Source organism: Rhipicephalus microplus, chromosome 5, assembly GCF_043290135.1.
Source record: "Rhipicephalus microplus isolate Deutch F79 chromosome 5, USDA_Rmic, whole genome shotgun sequence".
Lineage (NCBI taxonomy): Eukaryota > Metazoa > Arthropoda > Arachnida > Ixodida > Ixodidae > Rhipicephalus > Rhipicephalus microplus.
The window spans coordinates 118823540-118838596 of NC_134704.1; the positions used below are offsets into that span (position 1 = coordinate 118823540).

Here is a 15057-nt window from a genome sequence, read left to right on the forward strand (position 1 = left end):
TCTCCAAATGCTCTAAACCATAACAAAAAATTGTCCTTGTTTTGCTATTAATTGTGACGCAAACCCACTCCTCATCGTCATCAGCCACTGCATGGACAATTGGCAGAAAATTTCTTGCAGGTGTTTAGCGGACAGCACGCTTCTCAGAATAATGACGAGAAATAGCATAGCGAATGCCGACCTACTATATAAAAGTTATTATTATTGCCCTAGTGGGTACCAAGCAAGTGTGCTTGCAGTAGTTACCTAATGAGTGTTTTGAAAAAGGCTCCGAAAGGCCCCTCTTCTAGCTTTCGCTGTTAGTATGTTGCGCCTACGGCGCAGGCCTGTTTTTTTTTGTTTTAAATGCGAAGCATTTCTTAGCAAGCTTCGGCGAATTTGAGGGTTATCTATGCATCAATCTGTATAGCCGCTTATAACGTTTAGCTCTCCTGGTTGTTACGATCATGGAATCGACACCAAACTTGGTATGCCATAACATGACTGCATGATGAGGATAAGTGATAAGTCATAACACGAAAATCATGAAATGTATGTTATGAATGTCATGATTTACATTTCATGGTCTTGCTGCTCTTGCGGTGGTTTCGTTCACATGATATCTTCCAAAACTGGCATGGTATGACATGACTGCCTAACGAACATAGGTGGTACACCCTGAAGTGGAAGTCATGACACACATGTTATGATCTTTATGTTATGACTAGTCATGACTACGCGCTACGCTCATGGTGCGCTCGCGGCCGTTTCGCTAGCTTCGAATCTACCAAATTTGGTATTACGGGGCGTGAATGGACAACATGGGTAAAGGACAAGACCAAACATGATAATCATGAGATGCGTGTCATGTAACAACATTACTACATGCCACACTCATGATGCACTGCAACCGTTTTGCTAGCTTCACATATGCCAAATTGGGTATTACGTCACACAAATTGATGACGAAGGTATCTGACTGGTGCAAACATAATAATCATGAGATACGTGTCATGTAGCAACATGGCTGCATGTCAAACTCAAGGTGCCAATATAGTTCGAGATGACCTCTCGCGCGTGCGCACCGGCGTTCGTTTTGTCGCGTCACCCCGGCGATGCCACGCCAGGCGCCGATCTACCTGCCGTTTACTTGCAGGCGCACGCCACGTTGCGTTGCTTTGACGCATGTCCGTTTGAGCAGGCCCAGCGTCCCTCCATCACGAAGAGAGGCAGACACAATGCTGTCTAGTAGAGCTTGGTAACGTCATGGGCGTGAAATGCAGCATGTTGCATATCGCGTTGGTTGCTGCCGGGCCGTGCCGACAGACGCTGGTCGCACCAGTCGCGCCTGATGTCGGTTTTGCTAGCGCAGCGTCGCTTCGCCCAGCGTGCGCACTCGTCAACGTTAAGTCGGAGTATCTTGGGCCCTTGATGACGTGCTCGCGGCCGTTTCGCTAGCTCCGCATATACCAAATTAGGTTGTTACCAGACGTCAATGGATGACATGGTTATTGACTGGGACAAGCACGATAATCATGACACGCAAGCCATGTAAGAGCATGACAACTTACCACGCTCATGATGTGCTCGCAGCCATTTCATTAGCTCCACATATACGAAATTTGATATCACATGACGTGAATAGAAGACGAAGGTAAATGACGCGTCCAAACATGATAATCATGATATGCGTGTATTGTAAAGCATGACTACATGCTACGCACATAGTGTGCTCGCAGCCATTTTACTAGCTTCGCATACACCAAATTTTGTATTAAGTAACGTCAATAGACGAAAACTGTAAATGACAGGGTGAAACACGATAACCATAATATGCGTGTCATGTAAAACATGACTACATTCTACGACCTTAGGGCGCTCGTGGCTGTTTCGCTATAGCTATCCGTATGCCAAATTTAGTATCAAATGATGTGAATGGATGATGAAGGCAAATGACGCGTGCGAACATAATAATTATGACATGGAAGTCATGTAGACCATAATTTACATGCGCCTCGTAGCGTTGGGCTGATTTTAAAGTGGCATATCAAATTTTCTCATTCGTACTTCGCATATCATTGGTTCCCACTGTACGTGGTATCTGCCATAATTTTTCACTGCGCTCCATCTAGTAAGGATTTTATTGAGTAAGTGGGTGTGCACCGCTTCTATGCAGTTCGTTATCCAGTAGCTGGCTGAGAGAGTGCGCAGACTTATCAGCCTTTCTGAAAAGTTCTGCACACAAAAACATGCGCACGCACGCACGCACACCAGTACTATGAAATCCAAGTTGCCAGTTTGTTCCCTCACCGCTTTGCACCTTGATAACTCAGAAATTTTTATGTTCGCTTTGTATGATGCACACACGCTTCAGTAAGTGAGTGTTTATGCCTGCAGAAATAAAAAAAAAACGTCGCTGTCTACTCGAAGGAAATGACGATGAGGGAGGCTTATCGGCCAAACCAGCCACATTCGCCCACATATCGTATAAAGACTCTACTCGTTGTTATAGAGATGTTTCTATATACACATTTACACACGACGATTATTATTTACTTATGTATACCATTGCATACACTTATATACACACAAGATTTTAACATTTACGTATGGATGAAGTTATAGAGAAGGATGACATTACTGATTCCAAAGCTGCAGGATGCGTTTTCCTTTGAAGTTGAAAATTTTGTAGTTGGTAAAGTATGTGGTGAGAGGATCTTGGATGAAAAGTGGGAGTTGAAAGTTGGAGAAGACCATTTCAATACAGGTCCCCCTGATAATGGTGGGATGCTTGTGGCCGTACGAGCTGCACCAGAGGCCGTACCCGGACATTATGTGCGACCGTCTGCCACCACGATGTCCACGTTGAAGTCTCCGATGAACACGAATGGACTGTGTTTGAATTCCCGCTTATCTTCGGCTACTGCAGCTCTCGACGCTTCCGCCGCATGCGGAGCGATTATGGTGCCTACTCAGGAGTGCTGCTGACGCTGGCGTCTATCTACATAGCGTATATTATAGGTAGTATAGTCTGTCTTCGCTCTGGCGACCTCTTACCGCGGAACATTGGTGGTAAGCGTGCATTGAAGCTGCGTTACGAGCTCTCCGCACCACTGTCTTCGCTTCCAAGGTGTACGTACATAATGAGCAGCTGCGTAGAGATGAAAACTCACTAACCTACTGGAGATTCGAAAGAAACCACGCTAAAAACGCTGAAGTCGAGAACTAGTCAACACGGCCACCCGAGTGACTTGCGCCGAGCAAGAAGTGCTTCGCTCCTGAAAGAAAACCCTGAGTAAATTTCACGTTAAGTCTACAAATCCTACGTTTAATCTGAAGGTACCCTCATAGTAGTTATTCCCTGAATGCGCTATAAAATTATATAGCAGGTACGTGGCACTTTGTCGGCAACCCGTGCAATGATAACAACTGTTGCCGCTTCTATCAGCGCAACACGATGTGATCCACAAACCACGATGGTATACACGACGTGGAGGGCTCCTGAATTACTGACCACCCAAAGTTTTTCAAAGTGCACTTTACCGTGAGTACGCGGGCCTGTGGCGTGTCGTCGCCATCGGAAAACAGAAGCCTTACGGACAACGCGGCTCAAATTGGCGGCCCCTAACACTGTGTCAGACACCGGGTGCCGTACCCTCAAGACCTCTTCAGGTGACAATTCTACGTTAAACCAGATATTCAACTGCAAAATAGTAATAATGCTCGAATAATTATTCCACTTTGAATTATTGCTCTTTCGTGAAGACTTGAACCCGAGCTTCAGGTGGCACGTTCGCCACGGTTACGGCGCTCAGCTTCTGACCCGAAGTTGGCGTGTTCGATCGCGGCCACGGTGGCCACATTTCGAAGGTGGCGAAACAGCTGAGGCCCGTGTACTATGTGACGTGTGTGCACTTTTAAAACTACCAGGTCGTCAGAACTGCAGAGTCCCTCATAAGCATATGTTGGTTTTGGGGTGTAAAAGCCCGCTTGCTTTTTATGGCTCCAAATGGCACGTTCTCGCTAGACTTGATAACGGGTAGCTTTGTAGACTAACAATGAATATATAGAAATAGTATTGGACAATGCAGGAAAAAATTTCTGTTGTTTCACTTGAAGCTTTCTTGCTAGTCTTTTAGAAAGCCTGTGCCCTAATTTTCTATGCCTATATGCTTAACAGTGTAGCAAAGTAAGGGCCGTTGTATATCTAGCAGAAATATATTGTATAGGGGGAAACATATACTATATATTTTTCCTCCTATATATATATATATATATATATATATATATATATATATATATATAAGAGGAAACACACAGCCCTCTGCGAAATCAACTGAAGGAAGCGTATAGAAAACGCGGACACACAAGAATGACACACACAGCGCTGATGGTGTTACCTTTCTTTGTCCTGATCTTATGATGCATCGCATTCCTTCCTATGTTTTATGAACACATCCGCGCTTCTACACTGACTCTCATATTGCTCGTGAACATGTATATCTATGAGTTCAGGTGTTGCTTTCGTCGGAAACTAAGGCTATATGATGCATCGGTGCAATGCTTGCAAACATCAAGCATGCCCACAACTAAACAAATATACTTACAGAGGCCCCTATGAAGATCAGCAGGTGCTGTTTTGTTGATTTGTGAAAACAAAAATATCTTAGCGTTCACTCTAGCGCAAACTGCCTGGAGCAGCATTGTTTAAGCCAAGGAAGAACTACATTTTCTGCGACGCAAACAATTTCTTGTTTGTATTTCTGTGAATTGACCGTTGCACGTTACCTAATAATGTACGCGGAAACCATAACAAATGGGCACTCGCTCTACGCTAAAATAGGAGTTGCGGATATATTCTGCATGAACCAGCAGCATCTCCTTGCCACACCCAAAGGCCCGTATACCTTATTGTTTAATGTGGACCTCACTGCGCTGAAGCATGCAAGCAATATGAGAATTGTACGTTTGGTGAATACCCTGTGCATATAGAGTTTAAGCCCCAAGCGATGTTGCAACTGGTTAATATTAGTGTAGCTCCGTCGCGCATTCACTGGAAAGAGATTTGGGCCATCTTTATTTATCATGCAAGACGGCAGACACACGGCTGGATTAAAGCTGAGCCGAATTAAAGCAGAAAGTTATCCTGTTAGTTAAAAATTCATCATAAAAGGAAGTATGCGTGCAAACACGGACAGACAAAGGGTATTAAACGAACGCTAATAGCGTTTCTTGTTGCCTAACTCTCTGCTCTTGTACCCGTGTTTGTGAGCTCACCTTATGCTATCAGGGATTAAGTGCGCTTTCACGGACGGTGGAGAGAAGCCGCGAGATATAAGGATAAAGCTGGACTTCAAAGAGAAATATCAAAAGGAAAATCACAACGCACAGTATTTATTGCATGATATTGTAGGACAGGCTGTTGTTCAGGGCCTGATTATACACTAGCACAGCCAAGACTAAAATATTGCCTGCACGCAAGCTCCGGAAACTTCTTGTGGCCTGGCTTGAAGTTCTATGCACCATTTATTGAGCCCGTGCGAAAGCCTAATACACATAATTGTTTTCAGCACTTTATGAACTTAAGTCAAGATTAGCCAATAAGTTTGTTTGTTTTTGTTTTCAAGAATTTAGCCTCGTCATAACGTTATTGCTCAATAAATGTTTAGCGCTACTCCACAGATGTTCTTGGTGATATGATATTATTTGTCCTCTCAGAAGAGAAACGTCATTTTGTATTTCTTATAAACACTTAGAGAACGCTTTTGAAAAACCAGCATGACCTCTACAGCGAAATACTTAAACGGAGCTATTCCCATCATCACCCTACCAGAAAAAAAGAGAAAACATATCACGAACGGACTTTTCAGTATGTTTGTTGTAAATATCATGATTTTATGTGTATAAAAATAAATTGGTTATATTGTTTGTAGCTTTGCTGCGCGTTATCACTTCTGGCTTTAGGGATGTTGGTGGCTCCCATTCCTAATTAAAAAAAAATTTATACTGGAATACTTATGAAGCATTAGCAATGACCATCACCCACATAATAATTGATATTTCTGTGGTACGATGACATCTGCTAGAGAAATTAAAAAAAAAGTTATAAAAACGTTAGACTTTAAAAACCCCAAGTGGTCCAAATTTCCGGAGCCTAGCTTCCAACACGGCGTCCTTCATATTAACATGGTAGTTTTAGCATGTGAAATCCCAACAAGTAATATTTTCAATATTAATAATTTCACGTGAACCAAGAGCATCTATTTTGTGGAAGCATATCCCACAATACTGTCAACCTGAATCCTGTTTACCCTTGCTCTTTGCCCAGCACTCGCAACACAATTTCACACTTCACAACGCCCACCTTATCAGCGCATCACATGACCTATTTAGTGAAGAAAAGAAAAATGATGCACCCAGACTACGCTTTTTCACCTGTACCACGGGTATTATTTTGTATTCAAGTTTCGAATGCACTGGTAAACTATCTTTGTTAGAATGCGCGCTTGTTCATTTTTTTTGCGAGATTTATCAAAAGCTCCCGCAATCGGTGAAATGATGGCCATTTTTTTATTTCCTTTATCGAATTCGCAGCGTTGGTGCGGCTGCACGGCCTCTTACACTTGACTCAGCCTGGCAGTCTCCCTATTCCGGTGTCGCTTCGGTTACTTCCGGAGAAGATGAACCCTGGGATCGTTCTGCGGGAGATCGCCAAGAACGGCGAATGCAACATCGTGCTCGACGTGGCGACTCACAAGCTGGGTGATTTGTTGACACATGTACGGGAACATTTATATTTTGAAATGAGTACAGTGTACGCGTCTGCTTACATTTTCTTCACTGTCGTTTTCTGGGCCATCGGGTCTTTGAATTTATTATTTTAGCCTTTTTACATTCTGGTGAACTACTTTTCTGGTGAACTATATTTAAAATACTGTCCACACGAGAAAAGTAAACAAATTTTTGAACGGCAACTGTCCTCAGTATATCACCTTTAATTAGGCGAAAAGTAAATTGATACGTACTCAATAACATTATGATCTTTGGTTTATGTTGGGTGTTCAAAATGGAGAATAGTATCATAACATTTCGTCAGTGAATCCTACAAGAATTCGAGCACTTTTCGAGAGCGTCTTGCGTGTTTGAATTGAGATATTCGTGCGCACAGTTTTGAACAATTGTTTTGTCGAAAATTCTAGATGTACTGATACATACTCGTGTGTTCTTTTAAAATGCCTTTATTCTATGAAACACACATCACGTCTCACATGATGTGAAAATATTTTTACAGGCACAAAGAGTTGGAATCGTGAATGAGTATCACAATTTCATCGTCACCACACTGGTAAGCGTCATCGAGAAGTTTTTGCAATGACAATGTTGTCCTCTTTGCTGTGCTTTTTTGGATGTTCTGTTTACAAGAAAATAATACAGCAGAGACAATGAAATTCTCAGTCACAAAAGTTAACTTTACAGACTCACTAGTGCATCACCCAGCCCTGGTCTTAAATAACGGACCTTTCCCACATGATGTCTGAAGGAAGTGCTCTTTACAGTATGCATCTCTAAACATTACTGAAGAAATGCCGCACACCAGAACAGTAAATTCTATCCAAGGGTCATTTTAGTGCACACTTGCATTCATACTTAAAGGTTGCAGAGTGTTCCTACGATAAATATAAAAACAACAAAGATGTGGGTTCGCAAGAAGCGACCTCCCCGTGGCTCCGTCTCACGTTTTATCGCTTGAGATGTAATTTTCGGTCCCTTTAGCTTGTCTGTCTGCAAGTGCGGATTGCCAAATACCCTTTTCGAACATTAGTGTGTTGTGTTGTCATGTCAAGATATAGGTTTATTTATTCACAGGTTCTCGCTTGGTTTTGCACGATATGCGGAATTATTTGTACTTTTCTGCATTTCAAACTAAAAGGTCAGAATCGGCGTTTCTATTACATAACACGACACAGCGTGGCAGCAATCAACGCCTTACTGTTATATTCAAGCTTTTGCTGAAAAATATAATACAGATACATTGTCGCCAATTTCAGTGATAAAGAAATATTATGTTCTGCACTTGGCGCGTATCGAGCCTCAAATAATAATAAGCTCTAACAGTGAACTTAAATCAGAAGATACAACTTATAGAAGTGTCAATTGCAAAAAATGTCGCTATTTTTTGTGGACCTAGGTTCCGTGGTTTCACTATTTAAACCAAATATCTGGATGATGCAGGACCTCCACAGTGTCGACCTAAGAGCCTTACAGAACTCTGGTACGAATTTGACTGGCTTCATGCTCCTGAAGAGAGAGGTCTGGGAACAAGACAATGGAGCAGTACGTGAGAAGTACACAAAAACTGGCTTATACCCACTGTTCTTGACTCATCGGGTCTCCTGGAAGCAAATAAGGGTGAGTTCTTAAAGCAGTGTATTCTTATCACCACTGTTTGCAGACTTGGCCGCCATAGTTAAAAGACTCAAACCGCTTAGCAAGAAAGCTGGAAAATATTAGAAATAAACATTTTTGCATCGTTTTACTTGTCTCAAATACTCTCGATATCTTGCGACTGTATTCGAGAAAAAACAGCGCATCAGTTGAGCAGCTTGAATTACGTAGTTAATTTAGCAAGGGTACAATTTCTTCATAAAACATTTTTAACAATCACTGAAAAGACTACGTCATACACAAACTACAATTCGTCACATGTAGGTACATTGTAAAATTTATATACTTAGCAGTCATAGCATCATCATTGAAGTTACTAATTTATTTTAGGAGCATCAACCATAATCTGTTATAGCGAGGACACTTTGTTTCCATCAGTAGAAAATAGCATGGTATTTTCTACTCCCGTAAGAATAGATATCACTTTGCACATCGAGGTAGATATTGGACCCGAAGAAACTGCACTCTTTCGGCAGATTCTGCTAAGCGATGCACTGAATCTTAGTCGAAAATTGTGTCATGAAGTAGAAAAGAAATATGCTTGTCTTAAATCTTGCATAGCTCGCTTAGAAAAATAATTATTCGCATTCAATACGCAATTTTAACACAGCACAATAGTCGCACTGTAATGTATTGCTGTAGAATACGCAGAGTTTTCATAAGCAGTGTACCAATCGGGAAAAGTTGTGCACTGAAAACTCATATCTGCCGCTGCTACCACGTTTACTATGACACAAATAGCTCCGTAGTTTTACGATACTCTTCTCACATCCATCGTCCTAGCTCAACTACCTGGAGAAACAGCGAGGATAATTGTTCTTCCTGAGTACTTGCTTAACGCTTACCAAAAACTTGGGGAGCATTAAGCTTCGCCTTTAGAAGTTGAACTTCATAGCAAGAGCTTTTTCCTAGTGCGTATTTCAGACATTTAGTGCACGAAAGCTTTACGAATTTGCTATGCACCCATTATACGTGGCCTTAAGTGAATAGGTGCAGTGCCATGTGGGCCTTTTGTAGAGGGATGCTGGCTTTCAACCATGGAGCTATTATGCTAATCACATATTCTGACGCCCTTTTGCAATGGACGCTTGCACCACGCATTAACACTGCAATATTTCATTTTACATCTTGATTATTGTATACAGGACGCGTATGTTTGGGAAGCATGAAAGCTACTTTCATTGATTTCGCAAGTAGACGAAGTTTTTGACCCTGTTTTTACAAGCAGAGGCGTGGTCTTGTGGTAGAACATCCGCTTGCCACGTAAACGACCCAGGTTTGATCACCACTCGGGCCCAAACAACCCTGGTGCGTTCCTTACTCTTCTTCAAGATTCTATGGCATTCACCTACTTTATTTGCATCATTCTCGATTTTTGAGCAACGCATAAGATGATAATTTTTTGCTCACTACCAATGACGCCAACACCAGAATTTCTGCGAAACGATCTCTCTTATGCTGTTGCGTTAAAATATAATCTTGTGTACGGTATACTACAGAAGTGGTTCGGAAGAAAGTTCATAAGACAGGAAAGACGCCCACTTGCAAGTGAGTCTGTATCTTGTCTTGTGTACTTTCTTACAAACATACTTGTGGCCTCCTACGCAATATACTCCGCCAATGGACCCAACAATACAATATTTTACAAAAAACAATAGGTATGTGGTGTAAAGTGCAAAACTGCTTGAGTTGCTTGAAACTCGGGGTGAGAAAGCATCAAAACGGGGACGAGAACGCTGGGTAGAGAAACACGCAGGACGCAGGATTCAACGCATTTCTATTGTATTGACGTACACCTATCGGCACTGCTTTTTAGAATGAATCACAATTCCTTTCAAGCAATCTGCTTTCAGCCATGCAGCTTCACGTCTTCTTGTTTCGGCAAATGTCCTAAGTAATTGAGAATGAAAGGCATGGAGGTTAACCAGTTCAGAGCAACTGGTATGCTACCCACATATTAGAAAGAGGATGAGGAACATCTCAACTTGCAAAGTATTGAGCATAAGAAACACGCGGTATATTCCATGCGCGTAGGTGTGAGTCACAATTGGATCATTCTTTATAATCGCTAAAAGATTTGTCTTTATTATGAGTAATTATCTGGCTTTCTATATTGTTGTCGATGTGTGGCGAATTCTTTCATTCCTTCCACCGAATAAAATGGCTATAGACGACTGCAATACATTTTATATTGTTTGTTATCAAACTATCTATATATGGAAATTTACAATAATAAATTTTCTCTAAACTTCGAAATATGGTTGGCCAAGTCTGGCGTGTAAGAAACTTCAAAATGAGCACGTTGAATCAGCGTTATTCACAGCGCTGCAAGTGAACTTTCGCAAAAAGTACTGGTGTTTCCGTCCAGACAGACGCGGCTCTCACTCAAGATGCTCTGATCGTTTTGGTGCGAGCCATTCAGAGCCTAACCAAGGCGCATGCATTGGAGGCACCACCACGATTCAGCTGTCGTACAAGCTCTGTGGAAAGGAACCTGACTCAGTCGAACATGCTTAAAGAGGCAGTGAGAAAGGTAAGGCCAATATCTTAAACTTACTTCAATACAAAAGGCTGCGACCATTGTTATATGACTGAGATATTTTTATTGGGGACTTGAAGGATTCCAAGCACTATTTTATTACGATGGTTACTGTGTGTGCAACACGCACAAAAAGAGGTTTGTTTTGAATATGAAGTCTAATAGTGTTTTGGAACGTAACAACGCGTCGTGAAGTTGCGTCATCAAACCTTCTCAGTAATTGCCCTCAAGTTCTCAATCTTGACAAGGTAGCATCGAAATGTGCCATGTTATTGTTGCAATATAGAACTAACGCAAGGAGAATGCGCTGGCCAAATAGCTCTTCATAGAAACATGTGTACAATACAACAGCGAGATTGCTCATATTCGTTAAGTATCGTGCGTATTTATTGCAGAATAAAACATTGTCTCGGTCTTTGACTCAAACCCATGCTGTGCGGCGGACGCCACGCAGTTTTTTTTTTCTTTTTCAGAAGTAATCCCATCCCGAATCCGTCCAGTACTAAAGGCAATTTTGCTTACTTTGTACCATATACAGGAGCACCACAAGATCATCAGCCATGTGGCATGTACAGTCCAACAAACTAAATTTTTACATATTGATTGTACTTGTAGTAAAACTAATCTGACTTCCTTGAAAGTGCACGGTGTAGTCTCGTTGATTTACCAGCTATAATTGTAGCGAAGATCATTTTTGGTACCGATGACATATTTAAAGGTTTGTTGAAAAATATCTGCTCCATATTTAGGTGCTAATAGAAAGAAACAATTTGCCCATGCTCCATCATATGGTTTGACGCTGTTGTACGAATAAGCCCCTGAGACCACGGCCATAATTTTGTGTACATCACGCAAGAACCACAAATTCTCGTAAATCAAATATGTAAAATGGATGTAATAGCTCAAGCTCTGAAGGAGGTACCCTAATTGTGTAATCTTCTTGTCCACAGTGGTATATTTGCTGTCTGTGGTCATGTTCATAGTTCCGTCACATTATAGCGCGATTAACGTATGAGAGAGAGACAATAAATAGAAGGTAGAGATGTTTTTTTTTGTGGTTCGAATAAACCAAAAGTTACTAAAATTTTGTGATTTACGTAACAAGGTCTATTTCTTCACAAATGAGGGGCTATTCAACCAACTCATGGCAAATGTCTGGCACCGAACATTGTTTGAAAGCTAGACAAAGATCTTTAATTTCGTGGTTTTGAAAAAAAAACAGAAGATAATTAAGATTTAGTGATTTTGATAGCAAAGTCTACACCTTAACAAATGAGGGGTTTACTTAAAGTATGAGTAGTGAAACTGATGGAATATATTTGGTAGCGAATGTTTTTAGGAAATATTACAAGATATGGCCTAGACTGTACGTGAGCTATACAATGCCAACTTACTGAGCGTAAATCAACTAAGTGCGTAGTGCTCATTCGTATACATTGATAATCCCTCACGAAACTTCATATGCTGATTTGATAGCAAGGTGTACTTCTGAGTGCTCTCATGGCATTTTGTGTTGTTGCTGCAACTGAAATCATTGAGTCACCTAACACCGCGAGGAAGACTAGGAATGGTACCTTGTCGTTCACAGTCTTCTACCCCATGAGCAGAGACGTGAGGTGGCGCCGAGGAGTGCGGACATGTCTGTTTCGGCTCCCACGTTTTTATGTGATTTCAGCCATCTTTTCAAAAATTAGTGCCAAATTTTGGACTTACGTGAACGGCCCTTCAGTGCTCTTTACGAGGATATCGCCGTTTCCGCAGTGAGTGAATGTTTCGAGACTTTATCAGATTTTGACCAGTCGACGCGGTGCATCGACTGCTGAGCCTGACCGCGTCTAGGTTTAGCCTAAGTACGACATTAAAGCTGGCCACGACTACGCTTTACACGCGGCAGAGCCGGGCAAGGTGAAATCCGCGTTCGACGAAACCAGACGCAACGCCCCAGACAATCGCAGTGGGAGGAATGGACCTTACGTAAGATGATCTTTTCGACACAGGCTGAATTACCGCCTATGCTAATCGAAGACGACCGGACCAGGCGAAGAACGCGACGCCTGCCTCTGGCGCGAAAAGTGAAGGCGCGACAAAGAAAGAACTCCCAAGCACTTCCCTAAGGGTGAACATGGTTAAGTGCGAATGCACGGGGTGATGCTATGAGGGGGAGTAAAGTTAAAATCCATTGGCATTCTCCAGCGTGTTAACGTAAACTGCCCCGTGTAAATACATGGCGATTCCCAGGAACCATTAGAAAAATGAGAAATTAGAGAAAACATAAGACATTAGAGAAATGTGATAGTAAAGTCGCGCTATAATTAAGTTTATGTCCACGGCACACTTCGCTCGCTTGCGCTCGGCATCACGGGCCCTTCGCCGCGCTGCCTTGTCTTCAACTGGCCCGACATCTTCAATGAAGCGTGCAATGCTCGCATTCGATTGCGTTGTACTCGTTGTTGGAAGTATCGCAGTCGAGGTTGATGCCTGCGATGTATTCATACCTATGACGACTTGCTGATCTCGAGCAAGTCGTGGCTGCACGGGCCACGGAGCGGAGGGCGGAGCGCGCGCAATCTCGTGGTGTGTGACATTGCTGTGCCGTTGCTACAGACGCTCCTCTCCGCTCCTCGCACCGTTGCTAGTGAAGAGGAGGGGGCGCACAGCGGACGGCGAAATCAGGGTCGCTTATAAAGTGCATTCGCACTTAAAAATGACCTTACAATCGTACCACATCGACATTTCAGAGAGTTGTAGTCGGGAGCCGACTCCCCAGAATTCCGGAAGAACACCTACGGATTATCGTCCGTCACAAGAGAGGCATGAACGTTTGCAGAGTTGACCACTTCGCACTCTAGAAGTGTCTGATTATGGCCGCAACTCTCACGGACAAACAGGCCAAGGAAGACTTCGTTTACTTGAACAAGGTACAAAACATTATCGTCAGTTATAGTCCCGTGACAACCAAAGCCAAGGCTTATGCCACCACACGAAGAATGCACGCAAGCTTTGGAGCCTTCAATGTATCTGCCTGCATAGCGGCACCGGAGAATACCTGAAAAGGGGTACTTAGAAACATAGACCCGTCGATCTCTGAGCCCCAACTCAATGAGGCAATTGTGAACAGCCGTAATCAAACAGTGATTGGCGTGAAGAGAATCAAGAACACGCGAGCCATGTACGGTCGTACTGTTTGAAGGTTCACGCGTACCGAGGCACGTTGCGTGCGGGTCGACGTACATGGAATGCTCGCTGTACATAAGGCAGGTGGATATCTGCTATGCTTGTGGCCAAGTGGGCCGCCGAGCCGACGTATGTCACAAGAGCAAGAGGAAAAAGAAAAGTATCACAACTGCGGGATGAACATTCAAGAATTTACCCGAGAGACACACAGTTGCACCAAGTTGCGAAGGAGATCACATCACAGGTGAGCATTCGTGCAAGAGGAGATACCATGTTCCGTACATAGTGAGAAAATGCCGTAGGGACAGACGCTCCAAATTGCTGGATGACCAAGAGGAGTGTCTTGCGATGGTCATGAAGCAATAGACATCTGATGCTGCTTGTATTCTAGCTCCAGGGCGCGTTCCTGCTCTACAGAGGCTTCTCGCTCCGAGAGCGAGAGCGCTCTGAAGGGCGCTCGCGTCTCCGACGCGGACCCGAGGGATCTGCCGGTAGCCGATGCAGGAGCCGCTCTCGGTCAAATGCCTATCTGACCTGGGCTGACAAAGTGAGGAGTGGTAGCAGCAGCAGCGGCGACAACTGCAACAAAAGAGAGACCTGAGTCCCTGCCTTGAACCCCGTTTAAAGGTAAGGCACAGCCAGAGCATAATGAATATGAAAAGCGCATCCTTGCCCTAGAGCGCGAAAACAGAGAATTAAAGGAAAAATTAGAAGAATTCATGTCACTATTGACCAAGAGAGTTCGGGACCCTCAAGATAGCACTGTACAAAGCTCCACACCTTATCAGCACCACCCCCCCTGTCGTAAGCACACAAATAAGCACACACAAACGCAGAGTAGTGCCACTTATGTCGGACGAAGGCGAGGATGTGTTTAGTGACTGTATGTCGGACATCAGCGAGGCCCCTCCAACGTCTCC

At 43.1% G+C, this 15057-nt stretch overlaps 1 protein-coding gene across 1 annotated transcript in view; it reads left to right on the forward strand.

Annotated features, from left to right (window-relative positions):
* The window catches only part of LOC119173758 (glutamate receptor ionotropic, kainate 2), an 87847-nt gene that overhangs the window by 32376 nt on the left and 40414 nt on the right, over positions 1-15057 (forward strand). Inside the window, exons 4-7 of the mRNA XM_075894239.1 lie at positions 6574-6758; positions 7271-7324; positions 8212-8388; positions 14529-14684. Of these exons, the coding sequence (XP_075750354.1) occupies positions 6574-6758; positions 7271-7324; positions 8212-8388; positions 14529-14684 (572 nt within the window). The remainder of the gene's footprint in view (positions 1-6573; positions 6759-7270; positions 7325-8211; positions 8389-14528; positions 14685-15057) is intronic.